This window comes from Cavia porcellus, unplaced genomic scaffold, assembly GCF_034190915.1.
Source record: "Cavia porcellus strain 051 isolate PalLab524CR breed Dunkin Hartley unplaced genomic scaffold, mCavPor4.1 scaffold_27, whole genome shotgun sequence".
NCBI lineage: Eukaryota > Metazoa > Chordata > Mammalia > Rodentia > Caviidae > Cavia > Cavia porcellus.
Genome location: NW_026947510.1, coordinates 28,107,301 through 28,128,595, shown reverse-complemented (window position 1 = coordinate 28,128,595; position 21,295 = coordinate 28,107,301). Strand labels below are relative to the sequence as shown.

The following is a 21,295-nucleotide window of genomic DNA, read 5'->3' as shown; positions in this document are numbered from 1 at the left end:
CCCCGCGATGTTTTTCAGAAACCTATCCTAAATTGCCACTTAATGTGTCCTGACCTCCCCATGCTGACAACCGGGTGGTGCTTTTCTCCATCCTACATTGCCACTCACTGCCTATCCTAATTCAGACCCTAGGATTCACACCACCCTGTAATGTTGTTCTCACTCCTACTAGTCAATGTAATGTAACACACTCATACAATGCGCATCACCCCGCGATGTTTTTCAGAAACCTATCCTACATTGCCACTGCATGTGTACTTACTCCCAATGCTGACCACCCCGTGGTGCTTTTGTCCATCCTACATTGACACTCACTGCCTATCCTAATTCAGACCCCACGATTCACACCACCCCTTGATGTATTTCTCACTCCTGCTAGTGAATGTAATGTTACACACCCTTACAATGCGCACCACCCAGCGATATTTTTCAGAAACCTATCCTACATTGCCACTACATGTGTCCAGACCTCCGCATCCTGACCACCACGTGGTGCTTTTCTCCATCCTACATTGCCACTCACTGCCTATCCTAATTCAAACCCTATGATTCACACCACCCCGTGATGGTTTTCTTAGTCCTACTAGTGAATGTAATGTTACACACCCATACAATGCGCACCACCCCGCAATGTTTCTCAGAAATCTATCCTACATTGCCACTGCATGTGTCCTGACCTCCCCATGCTGACCACCCCGTGGTGCTTTTCTCCATCCTACATTGCCACTCACTGCCTATCCTAATTCAGACCCTATGATTCACACCACCAAGTGATGTTTTTCTCACTCCTACTAGTGAATGTAATGTTACACACCCATACAATGCGCACCACCCCGCGATGTTTTTCAGAAATCTATCCTACATTGCCACTGCATGTGTCCTGACCTCCCCATGCTGACCATCCCGTGTTGCTTTTCTCCATGCTACATTGCCACTCACTGCCTATCCTAATTCACACCCTATGATTCATACCACCCCGTGATGTTTTTCAAACTCCTACGAGTGAATGTAATGTTACAAACCCATACAATGCGCACCCCCCTGCGATGTTTTTCAGAATCCTATCCTCCATTGCCACTGCATGTTTCCTGAGCTCCCCATGCTGACCACCCCGTGGTGCTTTTCTCCATCCTACATTGCCACTCACTGCCTATTCTAATTCAGACCCTATGATTCACACCACCCCGTGATGTTTTTCTCACTCCTACTAGTGAATGTAGTGTTACACACCCATACAATGTGCACCACCCCGCGATGTTTTTCAGAAACCTATCCTACATTGCCACTGAATGTTTCCTGACCTCCCCATGCTGGCCACCACGTGGTGCTTTTTTCCATCCTACAGTGCCACCCACTGCGTATCCTAATTCAGACCCTATGATTCACACCACCCCGTGATGTTTTTCTCACTCCTACTAGTGAATGCAATGTTACACACCCATACAATGCGCACCACCCAAAGATATTTTTCAGAATCCTATCCTACATTGCCACTGCATGTGTCCTGAACTCCCCATGCTGACCACCCCGTGGTGCTTTTTTCCATCCTATATTGCCACTCACTGCCTATCTTTAATCAGACCCTATGATTGACATGACCCCGTGATGTATTTCTCACTCCTACTAGTGAATTGTCGTGAGTGTCTAGGGCACTCTGAACTCCGGGCAAGGTAAACACACACGCACGCCTTGTCGGGACACGGGGGGTACAGCGCTTGGAAAAGAAAGACAGGAGAGACACCTTTGCTGTCTGCACCGCGTTACACTGCACTGCACTGTACGCACAATCTTTATTTTAGGATTCATATATAGTAAACCCGATCAATTCACAGAGCCCAGATAATTAAGTAGTGAAAAGGCATTCTTTGTGGCAAGCTACAACGTGACAGACTACAATGTTTATTCTAAAGCTATCTAAGTGAGGTAAATAATCACAACCAGTTCTCATAACCTCTCTAGCCCAGGAAGAAATTCATTAGCTCAAGAATGTTGTTAATTTGTCTGCTGTTAGTGTCACAAAGGGTGGCCAGCCACTTCCTCAAGACTTCTGCAAAACAAAGCCAGCTCACAGTATGGATTCCAGAGGGTGAGGGCTCACTAAGAACAGGCATTCCTATTCTACCTCCTTCTCGCATACCAGGGCGGCTATTGTAAATTGCAGGTTAGAGGGGGTTGGGCCTACAAAGTGACACCTCATCCCCCACACTTCCTTCCTTTTTATTTTTTAACAACAATTTCCATAAGATCAGGTTATTAATAGTATTTCGTCTTATGCAGTAAAAATACACAAGAACTATGGCAATGAGAACTATAATTAAACTAAGTCCCATGCCACTAAAAGTGTGGGTTATGCTCTGCCAGATTCCTTTGGAATCTAATCCTTTCAAAGATTGAGCAAGCAATTGCGCGAATTGTGCTAGGGATTCATCATCATTTTGCTTTGCAAAATCCTTGTCAATTTGATTATGCAAAGATTCTATTTCCTCCTGGGCAGAGGTGTTTCCATTTAGATACATTCTAATCATTTCCCATTCATGTTCTGTTTGATTATAAGGTCGTTGGGTTATACAGAAAGTAGTTGAATTCCAATCACATTTTAAAAACACTTGATGCTGAAGAGCCAATATTTTTCTACCCATCCATTCAACTGTTTGTTTAAGGAGGTCTATTTGTTGTTGTAGTCTGGCGTTTATTTGCCACTGAGTTAACCAAAGTTCATGAGAATTTTCATGCCATAATTCTACAACATGTTTTTCTTGCAAAGAGGTTTGTAAAGCTATTCCTGAGACTGCTGCTAGGGAGGCTACAGTTATCAGACTTAACAGTACAGCAACCACTATTCCAATAAATCTTTTTGTACGTTTTAACAGATGTTTAAAAAATTCAGTAGTAACAGAAATTACCGGGTCTTGAGACCATGGTCGAGTTAAATTTACAGGCAACCAAATATGAGTTTTTTGTTGTAACAGCATAACTGTATAAGGCTTAGTGAAATTTAGTGTGCTATTTAAGCATGTAAACAATTGACAATTTAAACAAGTACAAGAAAAATGTATAAAATTAAAAGTTCCCACTAAAAAGACATAAGGCAGAGGTGCACAAACAGTAATATTATACATTTTAAACCTAGTAAAATTATAATTAGTAGATACAGATCGACTAGTCCCTGAATATGAAACATTGTACAAGGTTACAGGTTGCATAGCGGCTGGGATCTTCCAAATATGATTTTGAAGGTGATGAGGGTATTCTTCGGCTGCAACAGCAGGGTTAGCGATTCCACCATCTCCCCACCACAAGAGAGCCGTCTTTTGATGAAATATAGGAGCTCCGTCAGTTATTTTCTTTGGATCTGGAAGACTATACACAACAGAGAGATTACATCTTGTCTCATTCCATTCAGCACATCCATTAACGAATTTTCCAAATGGTCCCCAAATAATATACCCATCAATATTTTTAGCAAATTTTCCCATACATAGTTGCCAAATTATGGGATTATAAGAAATATTTTTATAAGTGAATTCAGGGCATACAGGAAATGTATTTGTATCAGGTGCTGTTAAATTTCTCCAGGTAACATTAAAGGTTTGAGCAGCCAAGGCTTGAAGCCTTGTTCTTTTGTTGCCTGCTTTTATTCCATGTTGAATCCAATACTGCCATCCCAGAGGGATGCAAGGCGGTTCCCCAATGCAAATAGGCCTTTGATTACCATAATAAGTAAAATTGAATAATGTCCCATCATCTTGATTGTGGGGGGTTAAATCAGCCCACAGTGCTGACAAAATTTCTCTAGGTGTGGTATAAAGTAAAATATCACTAGTTCCCCATTTTACAGGTTCTAATAAAGGGGGGTTTGGAATATATGCCCAGTACGAATGCGGAGGTACCTCAGTCCCCGACGCAACAGTGAGCAAGGCACATAAAGCTAAAAACAAGTTTTCAGGGTTTAAAGGCTTTCCTGCTTGAAGGACAAGCCGTTGCCCTTCTATGGTCAATTTCTTTAATTGTCCCCATGTAGGGAGGGGATTTAAATTTGGTCGCTGTGAGCGGCGGGATTTTCTTAGCTTTAATCTGGCCATGGCTGCGATAGGAACAAGCTCAGCATCCTCAGCCTCTAGCTGGTTTCGCGCTCGCTTCTGAAGGCACGGTTCCGGTTCCTTGGGGAGTTGTCTCCGGGGCTGGCGAACAGGGTCTGGAGGCGCGGATCCTGATCCATCGTCCAGGGACCCACTGCTGAATTCCATTTTCTGTGGAGATATAACCAAAACCTTTCCCCTTATAGAGCAATGTGCCCCTCTCCCATTCAGCCTCTGGAGCTGTTTTAGTCCAAATAGGTTCATTAATCACAAAGGGCTGTTGTTGCTGTTCAAAATGTTTTTCAGCTCTAGTTAATATTTCACCTTGTGGTAAATTGAGAAAATTTAAAATAAACAATGCTTGATGCAGTAATGTTTTTGGACTGTTTTGCAATTTAAACAGTATTGGTATCTGAATATCCTCCTGACTCCTCCTTTTTAATTTTTTAATTTGCAACTTAAGAGTGCCATGTGCTCTTTCAACAATAGCTTGACCCTGGGGGTTATATTCAATCTCTGTAATATGAATAATATTATGGAGATCACAAAATTGTTTAAATGTTCTGCTAGTATAAGCAGGTCCATTATCTGTTTTGATTTTAGAAGGAATTCCCATAACTGCAAAAGTCTCCAATAAATGTACAATAACATTTTTAGTGGATTCTCCCTGTTGAGCAGTAGCCCATAGAAATGAAGAATAGGTATCAATAACTACATGTACATAAGAAAGCCGACCAAAAGAAGGTACATGTGTAATATCCATTTGCCATAACTCATTAGGTTGAATTCCTCGAGGGTTGACACCTGCGGGAATAATTCTTAAATGTAATGGTCTACAAATAGGGCAAGCTTTTACAATCTGTTTAGCTTTTGTAAAAGGTATCTTATATTTAAGATGCAAATGTCCTGCATTTGCATGATTAAATTGATGTTCTTCAACGGGTGTGGTGAACATAACTAAGGAATCCACTGCATTGTTACCTGATACTAATGGTCCGGGTAACTGAGAATGAGAACGTAAATGAGTAATAAAATAAGAATGATTTCTTTTTTGAACATGTATTTGTAAATTTTGAAATAAAGACAATAAAGCAGGCTTATTAGAATATAACACAGCTGAATAGATATTTGTCACTACTCCAACAGAATAGGCTGAATCGGCTATAATGTTAATAGGTTGGTTATGAAAATCTAAAAACACTTGTAATATAGCAAAAAGTTCATTTTGTTGTACAGAGTTAAAATTTGTCTGACGTACCCAGTAAGATTTTTGAGTCCAATATGCAGCTTTATTTTTAGATCCATCTGTAAATATAGTCAAAGCTTGTGGAATTGGCTGTACAGCTAATAAGGTATTAACCACAAATTGTTGACGTCTAAAAAAATCCCATAATTTACTTTTAGGAAAATGATATGAAAAAGTTCCCATGAAATCTGCTAAAGCAATTTGTAAGGTTTCAGTAATTGACAACAAATATTCCCATTGTTCCTTAGTTAAAGGGATAACTATATTGTTTATATCTTCTCCTATCAAAGTTATAGAACGAGCTCTACCATTCATAATTAAAGCTGCAACCATGTCAATATAAGGCATAACATTTTTAGATTGCTTAGTTTTAGTGAATACCCATTCTACTGGCATAGCATTTTGACCTAAAACTGCAGAGGGATATTGAAAAGTATTAATAATATATAAAGTTAGAGGCAATTTAGGATCAATCCTAATTAAAAATGCATCCTTAATTCGTTGTTCTACAAACTGTAATTCTTGCTCTGCTTTTGCTGTTAAAGAACGAGGGCTGGATGGATCTGAAGAGCCCTGTAGAGTAGCAAACAAATGCTGTAATGCATGGGTAGGAATACCTAGTGTGGGACGAAGCCAATTAATATCCCCTAATAATTTTTGAAAATCATTTAAAGTGGATAACTTATCTCTCCTAATAGACATTTTTTGTGGAATCACCTTTTGTCTAGTAAGAATATATCCCAAATAATGACTAACTTCTTCCTTTTGAATTTTATCCTGTGCTATTACAAGTCCAAACGGAGAAAAATATTGAGGTAAAGTTTTTAAAATATCTTCTAAAACATTTCTATCACTATATGAGAATAAAATATCATCCATGAAATGAGCCGTATAAACCTGAGGCCATCGTGCACGCACTGGTTTTAATGCTGCATCAACATAAATTTGACATATAGTTGGGGAATTTTTCATTCCTTGGGGTAAAGTCCTCCATTGATATCTTTGATAAGGTCTTTGATAATTTGTTTGAGGAATTGAAAAAGCAAACCGTTTTCTATCTTCTGGATGTAATGGGATGTTAAAAAAACAATCTTGTAAATCTATAACATATACAAACCAACCAGCAGGGAGCGCTGAGGGTAAAGGAATGCCGGGCTGAAGGGCTCCCATTTGAATTAAGGATGAATTTACAGCACGTAAGTCCGTTAAAAGTCTCCACTTGCCTGATTTCTTTTTTATCACAAATATTGGAGAATTCCAAGGAGATGTAGATGGTTCTATGTGATGTAGAAAAAGCTGTTGATCAATCAATTCCTGTGCTGCCAGTAACTTTTGAGTAGTCAAAGGCCACTGATCTATCCAAATTGGGTCATTATTTTTTTAATTAAGCTTTAAAGGATTCATTTCCCTAGGCTGTAGAAACATGCAAAATATTAAAAATGTATATAAGCTCCCCATTGTTCTAATACATCTCTTTCTAAAATAGAAACTGGTACCTCTAAGATATAAGGTTTAATAACAGCAACTTGACCCTCTTCATTTTTTATATGTATATGCATTGTGGCTTGTCCAATTGTATTTACTGGAGTTTTACTTACTCCTTTTATATTACATGGAATAATAGTATAAGTAATATGAGAAGGCCAATCAGTAGGTTTAACAATAGTAATATCCGAGCCTGTATCTATAAGAGCCTGAATTTTCTTATGCTCAATAAAAATATTAATAAGAGGTTGTTGTTGAGATAATTTAGCTGTCCACATTACATTAATAGGGTTAGTGCTGCCGAACCCTCTTGTTCGCTGAACAACAGAGGATCCTATTGGGATATAAGGCAGTAAAATGAGTTGAGCTATACGTTCTCCCTTTAATAATTTATAATCTGTAAGTGAGGACATCAGAATCTGAATTTCTCCAGTATAATCTGCATCTATAATTCCTAAGTGAACAGTAATGCCTTTTTGATTTAAACTAGATCTACCCGTGAGCAAGCCAAAAGTTCCCGCAGGCAGAGGACCAAAAATTCCTGTAGGAATTCTCACGGGAGATTGTCCTCCTCTTAATTCTACATCTTTTAAGGCTGGTATGTCCACTGCGGCACTGTGTTGGGTGGCTGGCTGTAGGGAGAATACGGTAGATTTACCCCATTGATTTGTCCGGGGCCCGGGGTAGGGCCCGTTCTCCCGTTTCCCTTTTGTTCAGCTGAATTAACTTGTTTACTCCTGCATTCACGAGCCCAATGATTTCCCTTCTTGCATTTTGGACATAAGCCAGGAGCTCTAGATCTCTTTTTTTGATCATTGCCTACAAGTTTTGGACAGGCCCTCTTTACATGTCCTATCTGACCACAATTAAAACATTTTAAAGACTGTTCCTTTTTAGATTGCCAATTAGTCCACGTGGTTGCCATGGTCTCAGCAAACAGTTGCATTTTCCTAGATTCTGAATTTAAATCTTTACATTGTTTTATAAAATTGTCAATCGTTCCAGTATCTTTTATTGGAATTAAAGCCCTTTTGCATTCATCATTAGCATTTTCAAAAGCTAACATTTTTAAGAGATGCTCTTGTAATTCTTGTCCAACTACTGTTTTTTCTATAACATTTTGAAGTCTTGCAACGAACTCAACATACGGTTCATTGGCTCCTTGCAGAACTTTAGCCCAAGATCCATATTCTGATCCTTTAGGCCGTATTTTATCCCAAGCTTTTAAAGCAATATCTTTTAATTGAGCATGAATCTCTCTTGGAGCTCCTGCCTGATGCTCAACAGTATCAAAGAGACCTGTACCAGAGAGCATGGGATAAGAAAGGAGTCTAATATTCGGATCTCGATCGTCAGCATTTTGTCTTGCCTTTTCCGCACAACCTTCCATAAACCACATGTGCCACTGTAAATATTCTGGCTCCTTTAAAAGAATTTTGGCCAAGGCTTTCCAATCATAAGGAGCAAGATTACCATAGTGATCTGCTACCGATGTTATTAATTCTCTAGTGTAATGAGCCTGAGGGCCATAAAGGGTTACAGCCTTTTTTAATTTTGCTAAATCATCCATATTAAATGCTTCCCATCTAGGGGGAACTGCCTCTCCATCTATTGGCTGTGGCCTGATTACAGGGAAAGCAAAGGCAGGCTTTTCCTCATCAGAATCCCCTAATTTTGGTAGATCAGCCAAAGCTAGCTTGGCTTTACTCCAATTAGGGTTAGATGGAGGAGGTGCAGAGGGAACTATAGGCGGGTTTTGCTTAATGGAGAGTTGTTTCACCTCTTGTGTTAAATGCTGTATAGCCTGTAAAATTGGGCGATTGTCATAATTTGATATTGCTGCGGCAGCTAAAGCTGAGTCGGCTGTAGTGGATTTTACTTTTAGTTTGGACGCCTTTTCACTACTTAAAGCGATAGCGTCATTTTGAACTACATTCTGCTCCTCCTCTGTGAGGGGCAATTCCTGAATAACTGGCTTAATTTCTAGTTGAAGATTTTCTACAATATGTTCATCTTCCATAGCTTTTAATAAAGAGTACACAACCGACCAAATAGCCCAAAAACGTAAAGGAATCTTTTCCTCCTGTTGCATAGCCCTTTCTATACTAACCCTTGCCTTCCTCCATACTTCTACATCCAAAGTTCCTTCATCTGGAAACCAAGGATTATATTCTTTAATTGTATCAATACACATATCCAAGTCAGCTGACCTGAGCGATATGCCATATATAGATAATAAATGTTTAAGAATTTTTAAGAAAGGAGAAGAAGCAGATTGTCCCATTTCCCCGTAATAAAATTATACTTACCTTCCTAAGCGACCTTCGGAGTCCCTGAATTCGGGCGCCACTTGTCGTGAGTGTCTAGGGCACTCTGAACTCCGGGCAAGGTAAACACACACGCACGCCTTGTCGGGACACGGGGGGTACAGCGCTTGGAAAAGAAAGACAGGAGAGACACCTTTGCTGTCTGCACCGCGTTACACTGCACTGCACTGTACGCACAATCTTTATTTTAGGATTCATATATAGTAAACCCGATCAATTCACAGAGCCCAGATAATTAAGTAGTGAAAAGGCATTCTTTGTGGCAAGCTACAACGTGACAGACTACAATGTTTATTCTAAAGCTATCTAAGTGAGGTAAATAATCACAACCAGTTCTCATAACCTCTCTAGCCCAGGAAGAAATTCATTAGCTCAAGAATGTTGTTAATTTGTCTGCTGTTAGTGTCACAAAGGGTGGCCAGCCACTTCCTCAAGACTTCTGCAAAACAAAGCCAGCTCACAGTATGGATTCCAGAGGGTGAGGGCTCACTAAGAACAGGCATTCCTATTCTACCTCCTTCTCGCATACCAGGGCGGCTATTGTAAATTGCAGGTTAGAGGGGGTTGGGCCTACAAAGTGACACCTCATCCCCCACAGTGAATGTAATGTTACACACCCATACAATGTGCACCACCCCGCGATGTTTTACAGAAACCTATCCTACATTGCCACTGCATGTGTCCTGACCTTCCCATGCTGACCACCCCGTGGTGCTTTTCTCCATCCTACATTGCCACTCACTGCCTATCTTTAATCAGACCCTATGATTGACATGACCCCGTGATGTATTTCTCACTCCTACTAGTGAATGTAATGTTACACACCCATACAATGTGCACCACCCCGCGATGTTTTACAGAAACTTATCCTACATTGCCACAGCATGTGTCCTGACCTTCCCATGCTGACCACCCCGTGGTGCTTTTCTCCATCCTACATTGCCACTCACTGCCTATCCTAATTCAGACCCCATGATTCACACCACCCCGTGATGTTTTTCAAACTTCTACCAGGGAATGTAATGTTACACACCCATACGATGCGCACCACCCCGCGATGTTTTTCAGAAACCTATCTACATTGCCACTGCAGGTGTCCTGAGCTCCCCATGCTGACCACCCCGCGGTGCTATTCTCCCTCCTACATTGCCACTCACTGCCTATCCTAATTCAGACCCTATGATTCACACCACCCCGTGATGTTTTTCTCACTCCTACTAGTGAATGTAATGTTGCACACCCATACGATGCGCACCACCCCGCGATGTTTTTCAGAAACCTATCCTACATTGCCACTGCATGTTTCCTGACCTCCCCATGCTGACCACCCCGTGGTGCTTTTCTACATCCTACATTGCCACTCACTGCCTATCCTAATTCAGACCCTATGATTCACTCCACCAAGTGATGTTTTTCTCACTCCAACTAGTGAATGTAATATTACACACCCATACAATGCGCACGACCCCACGATATTTTTCCTAAACCTATCCTACATTGCCACTGCATGTTTCCTGACCTCCCCATGCTGGCTACCACGTGGTGCTTTTTTCCATCCTACATTGCCACTCACTGCGTATCCTAATTCAGACCCTATGATTGACATGACCCTGTGATGAATTTCTCACTCCTACTAGTGAATGAAATGTTACACACCCATAAAATGTGTACCACCCCACGATGTTTTACAGAAACCTATCCTACATTGCCACTGCATGTGTCCTGACCTTCCCATGCTGACCACCCCGTGGTGCTTTTCTCCATCCTACATTGCCACTCACTGCCTATCCTAATTCACACGCTATGAATCACACCACCCCGTGATGTTTTTCAATCTCCTACTAGTGAATGTAGTGTTATACACCCATACAATGCGCACCACCTTGCGATGTTTTTCAGAATCCTATCCTCCATTGTCACTGCATGTTTCCTGAGCTCCCCATGCTGACCACCCCGTGGTGCTTTTCTACATCCTACATTGCCACTCACTGCCTATCCTAATTCAGACCCTATGATTCACTCCACCAAGTGATGTTTTTCTCACTGCAACTAGTGAATATAATATTACACACCCATACACTGCGGATCACCCCGCGATGTTTTTCAGAAACCTATCCTACATTGCCACTGCATGTGTCCTGACCTCCCCATGCTGACCACCCCGTGGTGCTTTTCTCCATGCTACATAGCCACTCACTGCCTATCCTAATTCAGACCCTATGATTCACACCACCCCGTGATGTTTTTCTCACTCCTACTAGTGAATGTATTGTTACACACCCATACAATGCGCACCACCCCGCGATGTTTTTCAGAAACCTATCCTACATTGCCACTGCATGTTTCCTGACCTCCCCATGCTGACCACCCCGTGGTGCTTTTCTCGATCCTACATTGCCACTCACTGCCTATCCTAATTCAGACCCTATGACTCACACCACCCCGTGATGTTTTTCTCACTCCTACTAGTGAATGTAGTGTTACACACCCATACAATGCGCACCACCCCGCGATGTTTTTCAGAAACCTATCCTACATTGCCACTGCATGTTTCCTGACCTCCCCATGCTGACCACCCCGTGGTGCTTTTCTCCATCCTACATTGCCACTCACTGCCTATCCTAATTCAGACCCTATGATTCACACCACCAAGTGATGTTTTTCTCACTCCTACTAGTGAATGTAATGTTACACACCCATACAATGCGCACCACCGCGCGATGTTTTTCAGAAATCTATCCTACATTGCCACTGCATGTGTCCTGACCTCCCCATGCTGACCATCCTGTGGTGCTTTTCTCCATGCTACATTGCCACTCACTGCCTATCCTAATTCACACCCTATGATTCACACCACCCCGTGATGTTTTTCAAACTCCTACGAGTGAATGCAATGTTACAAACCCATACAATGCGCACCACCCTGCGATGTTTTTCAGAATCCTATCCTCCATTGCCACTGCATGTTTCCTGAGCTCCCCATGCGGACCACCCCGTGGTGCTTTTCTCCATCCTACATTGCCACTCACTGCCTATCCTAATTCAGACCCTATGATTCACACCCACACGTAATGGTTTTCTCACTCCTACTAGTGAATGTAATATTACACACCCATACAATGCGCACCACCCCGCGATATTTTTGAGAAACCTATCCTACATTGCCACTGCATGTTTCCTGACCTCCCCATGCTGGCCACCACGTGGTGCTTTTTTCCATCCTACAGTGCCACCCACTGCGTATCCTAATTCAGACCCTATGATTCACACCACCCCGTGATGTTTTTCTCACTACTAGTAGTGAATGTAATGTTACACACTCATACAATGCGAACCACCCTGCGAGGTTTTTCAGAAACCTATCCTACATTGTCACTGCATGTGTCCTGACCTCCCCATGCTGACCAACCCGTGGTGCTTTTCTCCATCCTACATTGCCACTCACTGCCTATCCTAATTCAGACCATATGATTCACACAACCCCGTGATGTTTTTCTCACTCCTACTAGTGAATGTAGTGTTACACACCCATACAATGCGCACCACCCAAAGATATTTTTCAGAATCCTATCCTACATTGCCACTGCATGTGTCCTGAACTCCCCATGCTGACCACCCAGTGGTGCTTTTTTCCATCCTACATTGCCACTCACTGCGTATCCTAATTCAGACCCTATGATTGACATGACCCTGTGATGAATTTCTCACTCCTACTAGTGAATGAAATGTTACACACCCATACAATGTGCACCACCCCGCGATGTTTTACAGAAACCTATCCTACATTGCCACTGCATGTGTCCTGACCTTCCCATGCTGACCACCCCGTGGTGCTTTTCTCCATCCTACATTGCCACTCACTGCCTATCCTAATTCAGACCCCATGATTCACACCACCCCGTGATGTTTTTCAAACTCCTACCAGTGAATGAAATGTTACACACCCATACGATGCGCACCACCCCGCGATGTTTTTCAGAAACCTATCTACATTGCCACTGCAGGTGTCCTGAGCTCCCCATGCTGACCACCCCGCGGTGCTATTCTCCCTCCTACATTGCCACTCACTGCCTATCCTAATTCAGACCCTATGATTCACACCACCCCGTGATGTTTTTCTCACTCCTACTAGTGAATGTAATTTTGCACACCCATACGATGCGCACCACCCCGCGATGTTTTTCAGAAACCTATCCTACATTGCCACTGCATGTTTCCTGACCTCCCCCTGCTGGCCACACCGTGGTGCTTTTCTCCATCCTACATTGCCCCTCACTGCCTATCCTAATTCAGACCCTATGATTCACACCACCCCGTGATGTTTTTCTCACTCCTACTAGTGAATGTAATGTTACACACTCATACAATGAGCACCACCCTGCGAGGTTTTTCAGAAACCTATCCTACAATGCCACTACATGTGTCCTGACCTACCCATGCTGACCACCCCGTGGTGCTTTTCTCCATGCTACATTGCCACTCACTGCCTATCCTAATTCACACCCTATGAATCACACCACCCCGTGATGTTTTTCAAACTCCTACTAGTGAATGCAGTGTTACACACCCATACAATGCGCACCACCCTGCGATGTTTTTCAGAATCCTATCCTCCATTGCCACTGCATGTTTCCTGAGCTCCCCATGCTGACCACCCCGTGGTGCTTTTCTACATCCTACATTGCCACTCACTGCCTATCCTAATTCAGACCCTATGATTCACTCCACCAAGTGATGTTTTTCTCACTCCAACTAGTGAATGTAATATTACACACCCATACAATGCGCACGACCCCACGATATTTTTCCTAAACCTATCCTACATTGCCACTGCATGTTTCCTGACCTCCCCATGCTGGCTACCACGTGGTGCTTTTTTCCATCCTACATTGCCACTCACTGCGTATCCTAATTCAGACCCTATGATTGACATGACCCCGTGATGTATTTCTCACTCCTACTAGTGAATGTAATGTTACACACCCATACAATGTGCACCACCCCGCGATGTTTTACAGAAACCTATCCTACATTGCAACTGCATGTGTCCTGACCTTCCCATGCTGACCACCCCGTGGTGCTTTTCTCCATCCTACATTGCCACTCACTGCCTATCCTAATTCACACGCTATGATTCACACCACCCCGTGATGTTTTTCAATCTCCTACTAGTGAATGTAGTGTTATACACCCATACAATGCGCACCACCTTGCGATGTTTTTCAGAATCCTATCCTCCATTGCCACTGCATGTTTCTTGAGCTCCCCATGCTGACCACCCCGTGGTGCTTTTCTACATCCTACATTGCCACTCACTGCCTATCCTAATTCAGACCCTATGATTCACTCCACCAAGTGATGTTTTTCTCACTGCAACTAGTGAATATAATATTACACACCCATACAATGCGGATCACCCAGCGATGTTTTTCAGAAACCTATCCTACATTGCCACTGCATGTGTCCTGACCTCCCCATGCTGACCACCCCGTGGTGCTTTTCTCCATCCTACATTGCCACTCACTGCCTATCCTAATTCAGACCCCATGATTCACACCACCCCGTGATGTTTTTCAAACTTCTACCAGTGAATGTAATGTTACACACCCATACGATGCGCACCACCCCGCGATGTTTTTCAGAAACCTATCTACATTGCCACTGCAGGTGTCCTGAGCTCCCCATGCTGACCACCCCGCGGTGCTATTCTCCCTCCTACATTGCCACTCACTGCCTATCCTAATTCAGACCCTATGATTCACACCACCCCGTGATGTTTTTCTCACTCCTACTAGTGAATGTAATGTTGCACACCCATACGATGCGCACCACCCCGCGATGTTTTTCAGAAACTTATCCTACATTGCCACTGCATGTTTCCTGACCTCCCCCTGCTGGCCACCCCGTGGTGCTTTTCTCCATCCTACATTGCCCCTCTCTGCCTATCCTAATTCAGACCCTATGATTCACACCACCCCGTGATGTTTTTCTCACACCTACTAGTGAATGTAATGTTACACACTCATACAATGCGCACCACCCTGCGAGGTTTTTCAGAAACCTATCCTACAATGCCACTACATGTGTCCTGACCTCCCCATGCTGACCACCCCGTGGTGCTTTTCTCCATGCTACATTGCCACTCACTGCCTATCCTAATTCACACGCTATGATTCACACCACCCCGTGATGTTTTTCAATCTCCTACTAGTGAGTGTAGTGTTATACACCCATACAATGCGCACCACCTTGCGATGTTTTTCAGAATCCGATCCTCCATTGTCACTGCATGTTTCCTGAGCTCCCCATGCTGACCACCACGTGGTGCTTTTCTACATCCTACATTGCCACTCACTGCCTATCCTAATTCAGACCCTATGATTCACTCCACCAAGTGATGTTTTTCTCACTGCAACTAGTGAATATAATATTACACACCCATACAATGCGGATCACCCCGCGATGTTTTTCAGAAACCTATCCTACATTGCCACTGCATGTGTCCTGACCTCCCCATGCTGACCACCCCGTGGTGCTTTTCTCCATGCTACATAGCCACTCACTGCCTATCCTAATTCAGACCCTATGATTCACACCACCCCGTGATGTTTTTCTCACTCCTACTAGTGAATGTAGTGTTACACACCCATACAATGCGCACCACCCCGCGATGTTTTTCAGAAACCTATCCTACATTGCCACTGCATGTTTCCTGACCTCCCCATGCTGACCACCCCGTGGTGTTTTTCTCCATCCTACATTGCCACTCACTGCCTATCCTAATTCAGACCCTATGGTTCACTCCACCAAGTGATGTTTTTCTCACTCCAACTAGTGAATGTAATATTACACACCCATACAATGCGCACGACCCCACGATATTTTTCCTAAACCTATCCTACATTACCACTGCATGTTTCCTGACCTCCCCATGCTGGCTACCACGTGGTGCTTTTTTCCATCCTACATTGCCACTCACTGCGTATCCTAATTCAGACCCTATGATTGACATGACCCCGTGATGTATTTCTCACTCCTACTAGTGAATGTAATGTTACACACCCATACAATGTGCACCACCCCGCGATGTTTTACAGAAACCTATCCTACATTGCCACTGCATGTGTCCTGACCTTCCCATGCTGACCACCCCGTGGTGATTTTCTCCATCCTACATTGCCACTCACTGCCTATCCTAATTCACACGCTATAATTCACACCACCCCGTGATGTTTTTCAATCTCCTACTAGTGAATGTAGTGTTATACACCCATACAATGCGCACCACCTTGCGATGTTTTTCAGAATCCTATCCTCCATTGCCACTGCATGTTTCCTGAGCTCCCCATGCTGACCACCCCGTGGTGCTTTTCTACATCCTACATTGCCACTCACTGCCTATCCTAATTCAGACCCTATGATTCACTCAACCAAGTGATGTTTTTCTCACTGCAACTAGTGAATATGATATTACACACCCATACAATGCGGATCACCCCGCGATGTTTTTCAGAAACCTATCCCACATTGCCACTGCATGTGTCCTGACCTCCCCATGCTGACCACCCCGTGGTGCTTTTCTCAATGCTACATTGCCACTCACTGCCTATCCTAATTCAGACCCTATGATTCACACCACCCCGTGATGTTTTTCTCACTCCTACTAGTGAATGTAGTGTTACACACCCATACAATGCGCACCACCCCGCGATGTTTTTCAGAAACCTATCCTACATTGCCACTGCATGTTTCCTGACCTCCACATGCTGACCACCCCGTGGTGCTTTTCTCCATCCTACATTGCCACTCACTGCCTATCCTAATTCAGACCCTATGATTCACACCCACCCGTAATGGTTTTCTAACTCCTACTAGTGAATGTAATGTAACACACCCATACAATGCGCACGACCCCGCGATATTTTTCCTAAACCAATCCTACAATGCGCACTACCCAAAGATATTTTTCAGAATCATATCCTACATTGCTACTGCATGTGTCCTGACCTCCCCATGCGGACCACCCCGTGGTGCTTTTCTCCATCCTACATTGCCACTCACTGCCTATCCTAATTCAGACCCTATGATTCACACCACCCCGTAATGGTTTTCTCACTCCTACTCGTGAATGTAATGTTACACACCCATACAATGCGCACCACTCCGCGATGATTTTCAGAAGCCTATCCTACATTGCCACTACTTGTGTCCTGACCTCCCCATGCTGACCACCCCGTGGTGCTTTTCTCCAACCTACATTGCCACTCACGGCCTATCCTAATTCAGACCCTATGATTCACACCACCCCGTGAGGTTTTTCTCCCTCTTACTAGTGAATGTAATGTTACAAACCCATACAATTCGCACCAGCCCGCGATGTTTTTCAGAAACCTATCCTACATTTCCACTGCATGTTTCCTGTCCTCCCCATGCTGACCACCCCGTGGTGCTTTTCTCCATCCTACATTGCGTCTCACTGCCTATCCTAACTCAGACCCTATGATTCACACCACCCCGTGATGTTTTTCTCTCTCCTACTAGTAAATGTAATGTTACACACCCATACAATGCGCACCATCCCGCGATGTTTTTCAGAAACCTATCTTACATTGCCACTGCATCTGTCCTGACCTCCCCATGCTGACCACTCCGTGGTGCTTTTCTCCATCCTACATTGCCACTCACTGCCTATCTTAATTCAGACCCTATGATTCACACCACCCCGTGATGTTTTTCTCCCTCCTACTAGTGAATGTAATGTTACACAACCATACAATGCGCACCACCCCGCGATGTTTTTCAGAAACCTGTCCTACATTGCCACTGCATGTGTCCTGACCTCCCCATGCTGACCACTCCGTGGTGCTTTTCTCCATCCTACATTGCCACTCACTGCCTATCTTAATTCAGACCCTATGATTCACACCACCCCGTGATGTTTTTCTCACTCCTACTAGTGAATGTAATGTTACACACCCATACAATGCGCACCAATGCTCGATGTTTCTCCGAAACCTATCCTACATTGCCACTGCATGTGTCCTGACCTCCCCATGCTGACCACCCCGTGGTGCTTTTCTCCATCCTACATTGCCACTCACTGCCTATCCTAATTCAGACCCTATGATTCACAGCCACCCGTAATGGTTTTCTCACTCCTACTAGTGAATGTAATGTTACACACCCATACAATGCGCACCACCCCGCGATATTTTTCAGAAACCTATCCTACATTGCCACTGCATGTTTCCTGACCTCCCCATGCAGGCCACCACGTGGTGCTTTTCTCCATCCTACATTGCGTCTCACTGCCTATCCTAATTCAGACCCTATGATTCAGACTACCCCGTGATGTTTTTCTCACACCTACTAGTGAATGTAATGTTACACACTCATACAATGCACACCACCCTGCGAAGTTTTTCAGAAACCTGTCCTACATTGCCACTGCATGTGTCCTGACCTCCCCATGCTGACCACCCCGTGGTGCTTTCCTCCATGCTGCATTGCCACTCACTGCCTATCCTAATTCAGACCCTATGATTCACAGCACCCCGTGATGTTTTTCTCACTCCTACTAGTGAATGTAATGTTACACACCCATACAATGCGCACAAACCCTCGATGTTTCTCAGAAACCTATCCTACATTGCCACTGCATGTGTCCTGACCTCCCCATGCTGACCACCCCGTGGTGCTTTTCTCTATCCTACATTGCCACTCACTGCCTATCCTAATTCAGACCCTAAGATTCACACCACCCCGTGATGTTTTTCAAACTCCTACTAGTGAATGTAATGTTACACACCCATAAAATGCGCACCAGCCCACTATGTTTTTCAGAAACCTATCCTACATTGGCACTGCATGTTTCCTGACCTCACCATGCTGACCACCCCGTGGTGCTTTTCTCCATCCTACATTGCCACTCACTGCCTATCCTAATGCAGACCCTATGATTCACACCACCCCGTGATGTTTTTCTCACTCCTACTAGTGAAGGTAGTGTTACACACCCATACAATGCGCACCACCCCGCGATGTTTTTCAGAAATCTATCCTACATTGCCACTGCATGTTTCCTGACCTCCCCATGCTGAGCACCCCGTGGTGCTTTTCTCCATTCTACATTGCCACTCACTGCCTATCCTAATTCAGACCCTATGATTCACACCCACCCGTAATGGTTTTCTCACTCCTACTTATGAATGTAATGTTACACACCCATACAATGCGCTCCACCCCGCGATATTTTTCAGAAACCTATCCTGCATTGCCACTGCATGTTTCCTGACCTCCCCATGCAGGGCACCACGTGGTGCTTTTCTCCATCCTACATTGCCACTCACTGCCTATCCTAATTCAGACCCCATGATTCACACCATCCCGTGATGTTTTTCAAACTCCTACTAGTGAATGTAATGTTACACACCCATACGATGCGCACCACCCCGCGATGTTTTTCAGAAACCTATACTACATTGCCACTGCATGCGTCCTGACCTGCCCATGCTGACCACCCCGTGGTGCTATTCTACCTCCTACATTGCCACTCACTGCCTATCCTAATTCAGACCCTATGATTCACAACACCCCGTGATGTTTTTCTCACTCCTACTAGTGAATGTAATGTTACACACCCATACGATGCGCACCACCCCGCGATGTTTTTCAGAAACCTATCCTACATTGCCACTGCATGTGTCCTGACCTCCCCATGCTGCCCACCCCGTGGTGCTTTTCTCCATCCTACATTGCCACTCACTGCCTATCCTAACTCAGACCCTATGATTCACACCACCCCGTGATGTTTTTCTCCCTCCTACTAATGAATGTAATGTTACACAACCATACAATGCGCACCACCCCGCGATGTTTTTCAGAAACCTGTCCTACATTGCCACTGCATGTGTCCTGACCTCCCCATGCTGACCACCCCGTGGTGCTTTTCTCCATGCTACATTGCCACTCACTGCCTATCCTAATTCAGACCCTATGATTCACACCACCCCGTGATGTTTTTCTCACTCCTACTAGTGAATGCAACGTTACACACCCATACAATGCTTACCACCCCGCGATGTTTTACAGAAACCTATCCTACACTGCCACTGCATGTGTCCTGACCTCCCCATGCTAACCACCCCGTGGTACTTTTCTCCATCCTACATTGCCACTCACTGCCTATCCTAATTCAGACCCCATGATTCACACCATCCCGTGATGTTTTTCAAACTCCTACTAGTGAATGTAATGTTACACACCCATACAATGCGCACCACCCAAAGATATTTTTCAGAACCCTATCCTACATTGCCACTGCATGTGTCCAGACCTCCCCATGCTGACCACCCTGTGGTGCGTTTCTCCATCCTACATTGCCACTCACTACCTATCCTAATTCAGACACCATGATTCACACCACCCCGTGATGTTTTTCAAACTCCTACTAGTGAATGTAATGTTACACACCCATACGATGCGCACCACCCCGCGATGTTTTTCAGAAACCAATCCTACATTGCCACTGCATGTGTCCTGACCTCCCCATGCTCACCACCCCGTGGTGCTATTCTACCTCCTACATTGCCACTCACTGGTATCCTAATTCAGACACTATGATTCACACTACCCCGTGATGTTTTTCTCACTCCTACTAGTGAATGTAATGTTACACACCCATACGATGCGCACCACCCCGCGATGTTTTTCAAATACCTATCCGACATTGCCACTGCATGTGTCCTGACCTCCCCATGCTGACCACCCCGTGGTGCTTTTTTCCATCCTACATTGCCTCTCACCGCCTATCCTAATTCAGACCCTAGGATTCACCCCTCCCCTTGATGTTTTTCTCACTCCTTCTAGTGAATGTAATGTTAAACAACCATACGATGCGCACCACCCCGCGATGTTTTTCAGAAACCTATCCTACATTGCCACTGCATGTGTCCTGACCTCCCCATGCTGACTTCCCAGTGGTGCTTTTCTCCCTCCTACATTGCGACTCACTGCCTATCCTAACTCAGACCCTATGATTCACACCACCCCGTGATGTTTTTCTCTCTCCTACTAGTAAATGTAATGTTACACACCCATACAATGCGCACCATCCCGCGATGTTTTTCAGAAACCTATCCTACATTGCCACTGCATGT

At 44.2% G+C, this 21,295-nt stretch overlaps 1 protein-coding gene across 2 annotated transcripts; it reads right to left on the bottom strand.

The window, feature by feature from the left end:
• Positions 1–1,742: 1,742 nt before the first annotated feature.
• On the bottom strand, positions 1,743–9,730 carry LOC134473531 (endogenous retrovirus group K member 13-1 Env polyprotein-like). Of its 2 annotated transcripts, none has more exons than XM_063238125.1 (2): positions 9,120–9,730; positions 1,743–4,271 (listed from the first exon to the last, which is right to left on the bottom strand). In XM_063238125.1, the coding sequence occupies exon 2, from the start codon at positions 4,245–4,247 to the stop codon at positions 2,163–2,165; it is 2,085 nt and encodes a 694-aa protein (XP_063094195.1). In that variant the 5' UTR covers positions 4,248–4,271; positions 9,120–9,730; the 3' UTR covers positions 1,743–2,162. The 2 variants fall into 2 exon arrangements, with proteins under 2 accessions (XP_063094195.1, XP_063094194.1); XM_063238124.1 differs by having other exon boundaries at positions 1,743–4,250.
• Between the last annotated feature and the right edge of the window lie 11,565 nt (positions 9,731–21,295).

Coding starts and splice junctions, on each gene's coding strand:
- LOC134473531 (XM_063238125.1), bottom strand. CDS start 4,247: ATGGAATTCAGCAGTGGGTCCCTGGACGATGGATCAGGATCCGCGCCT.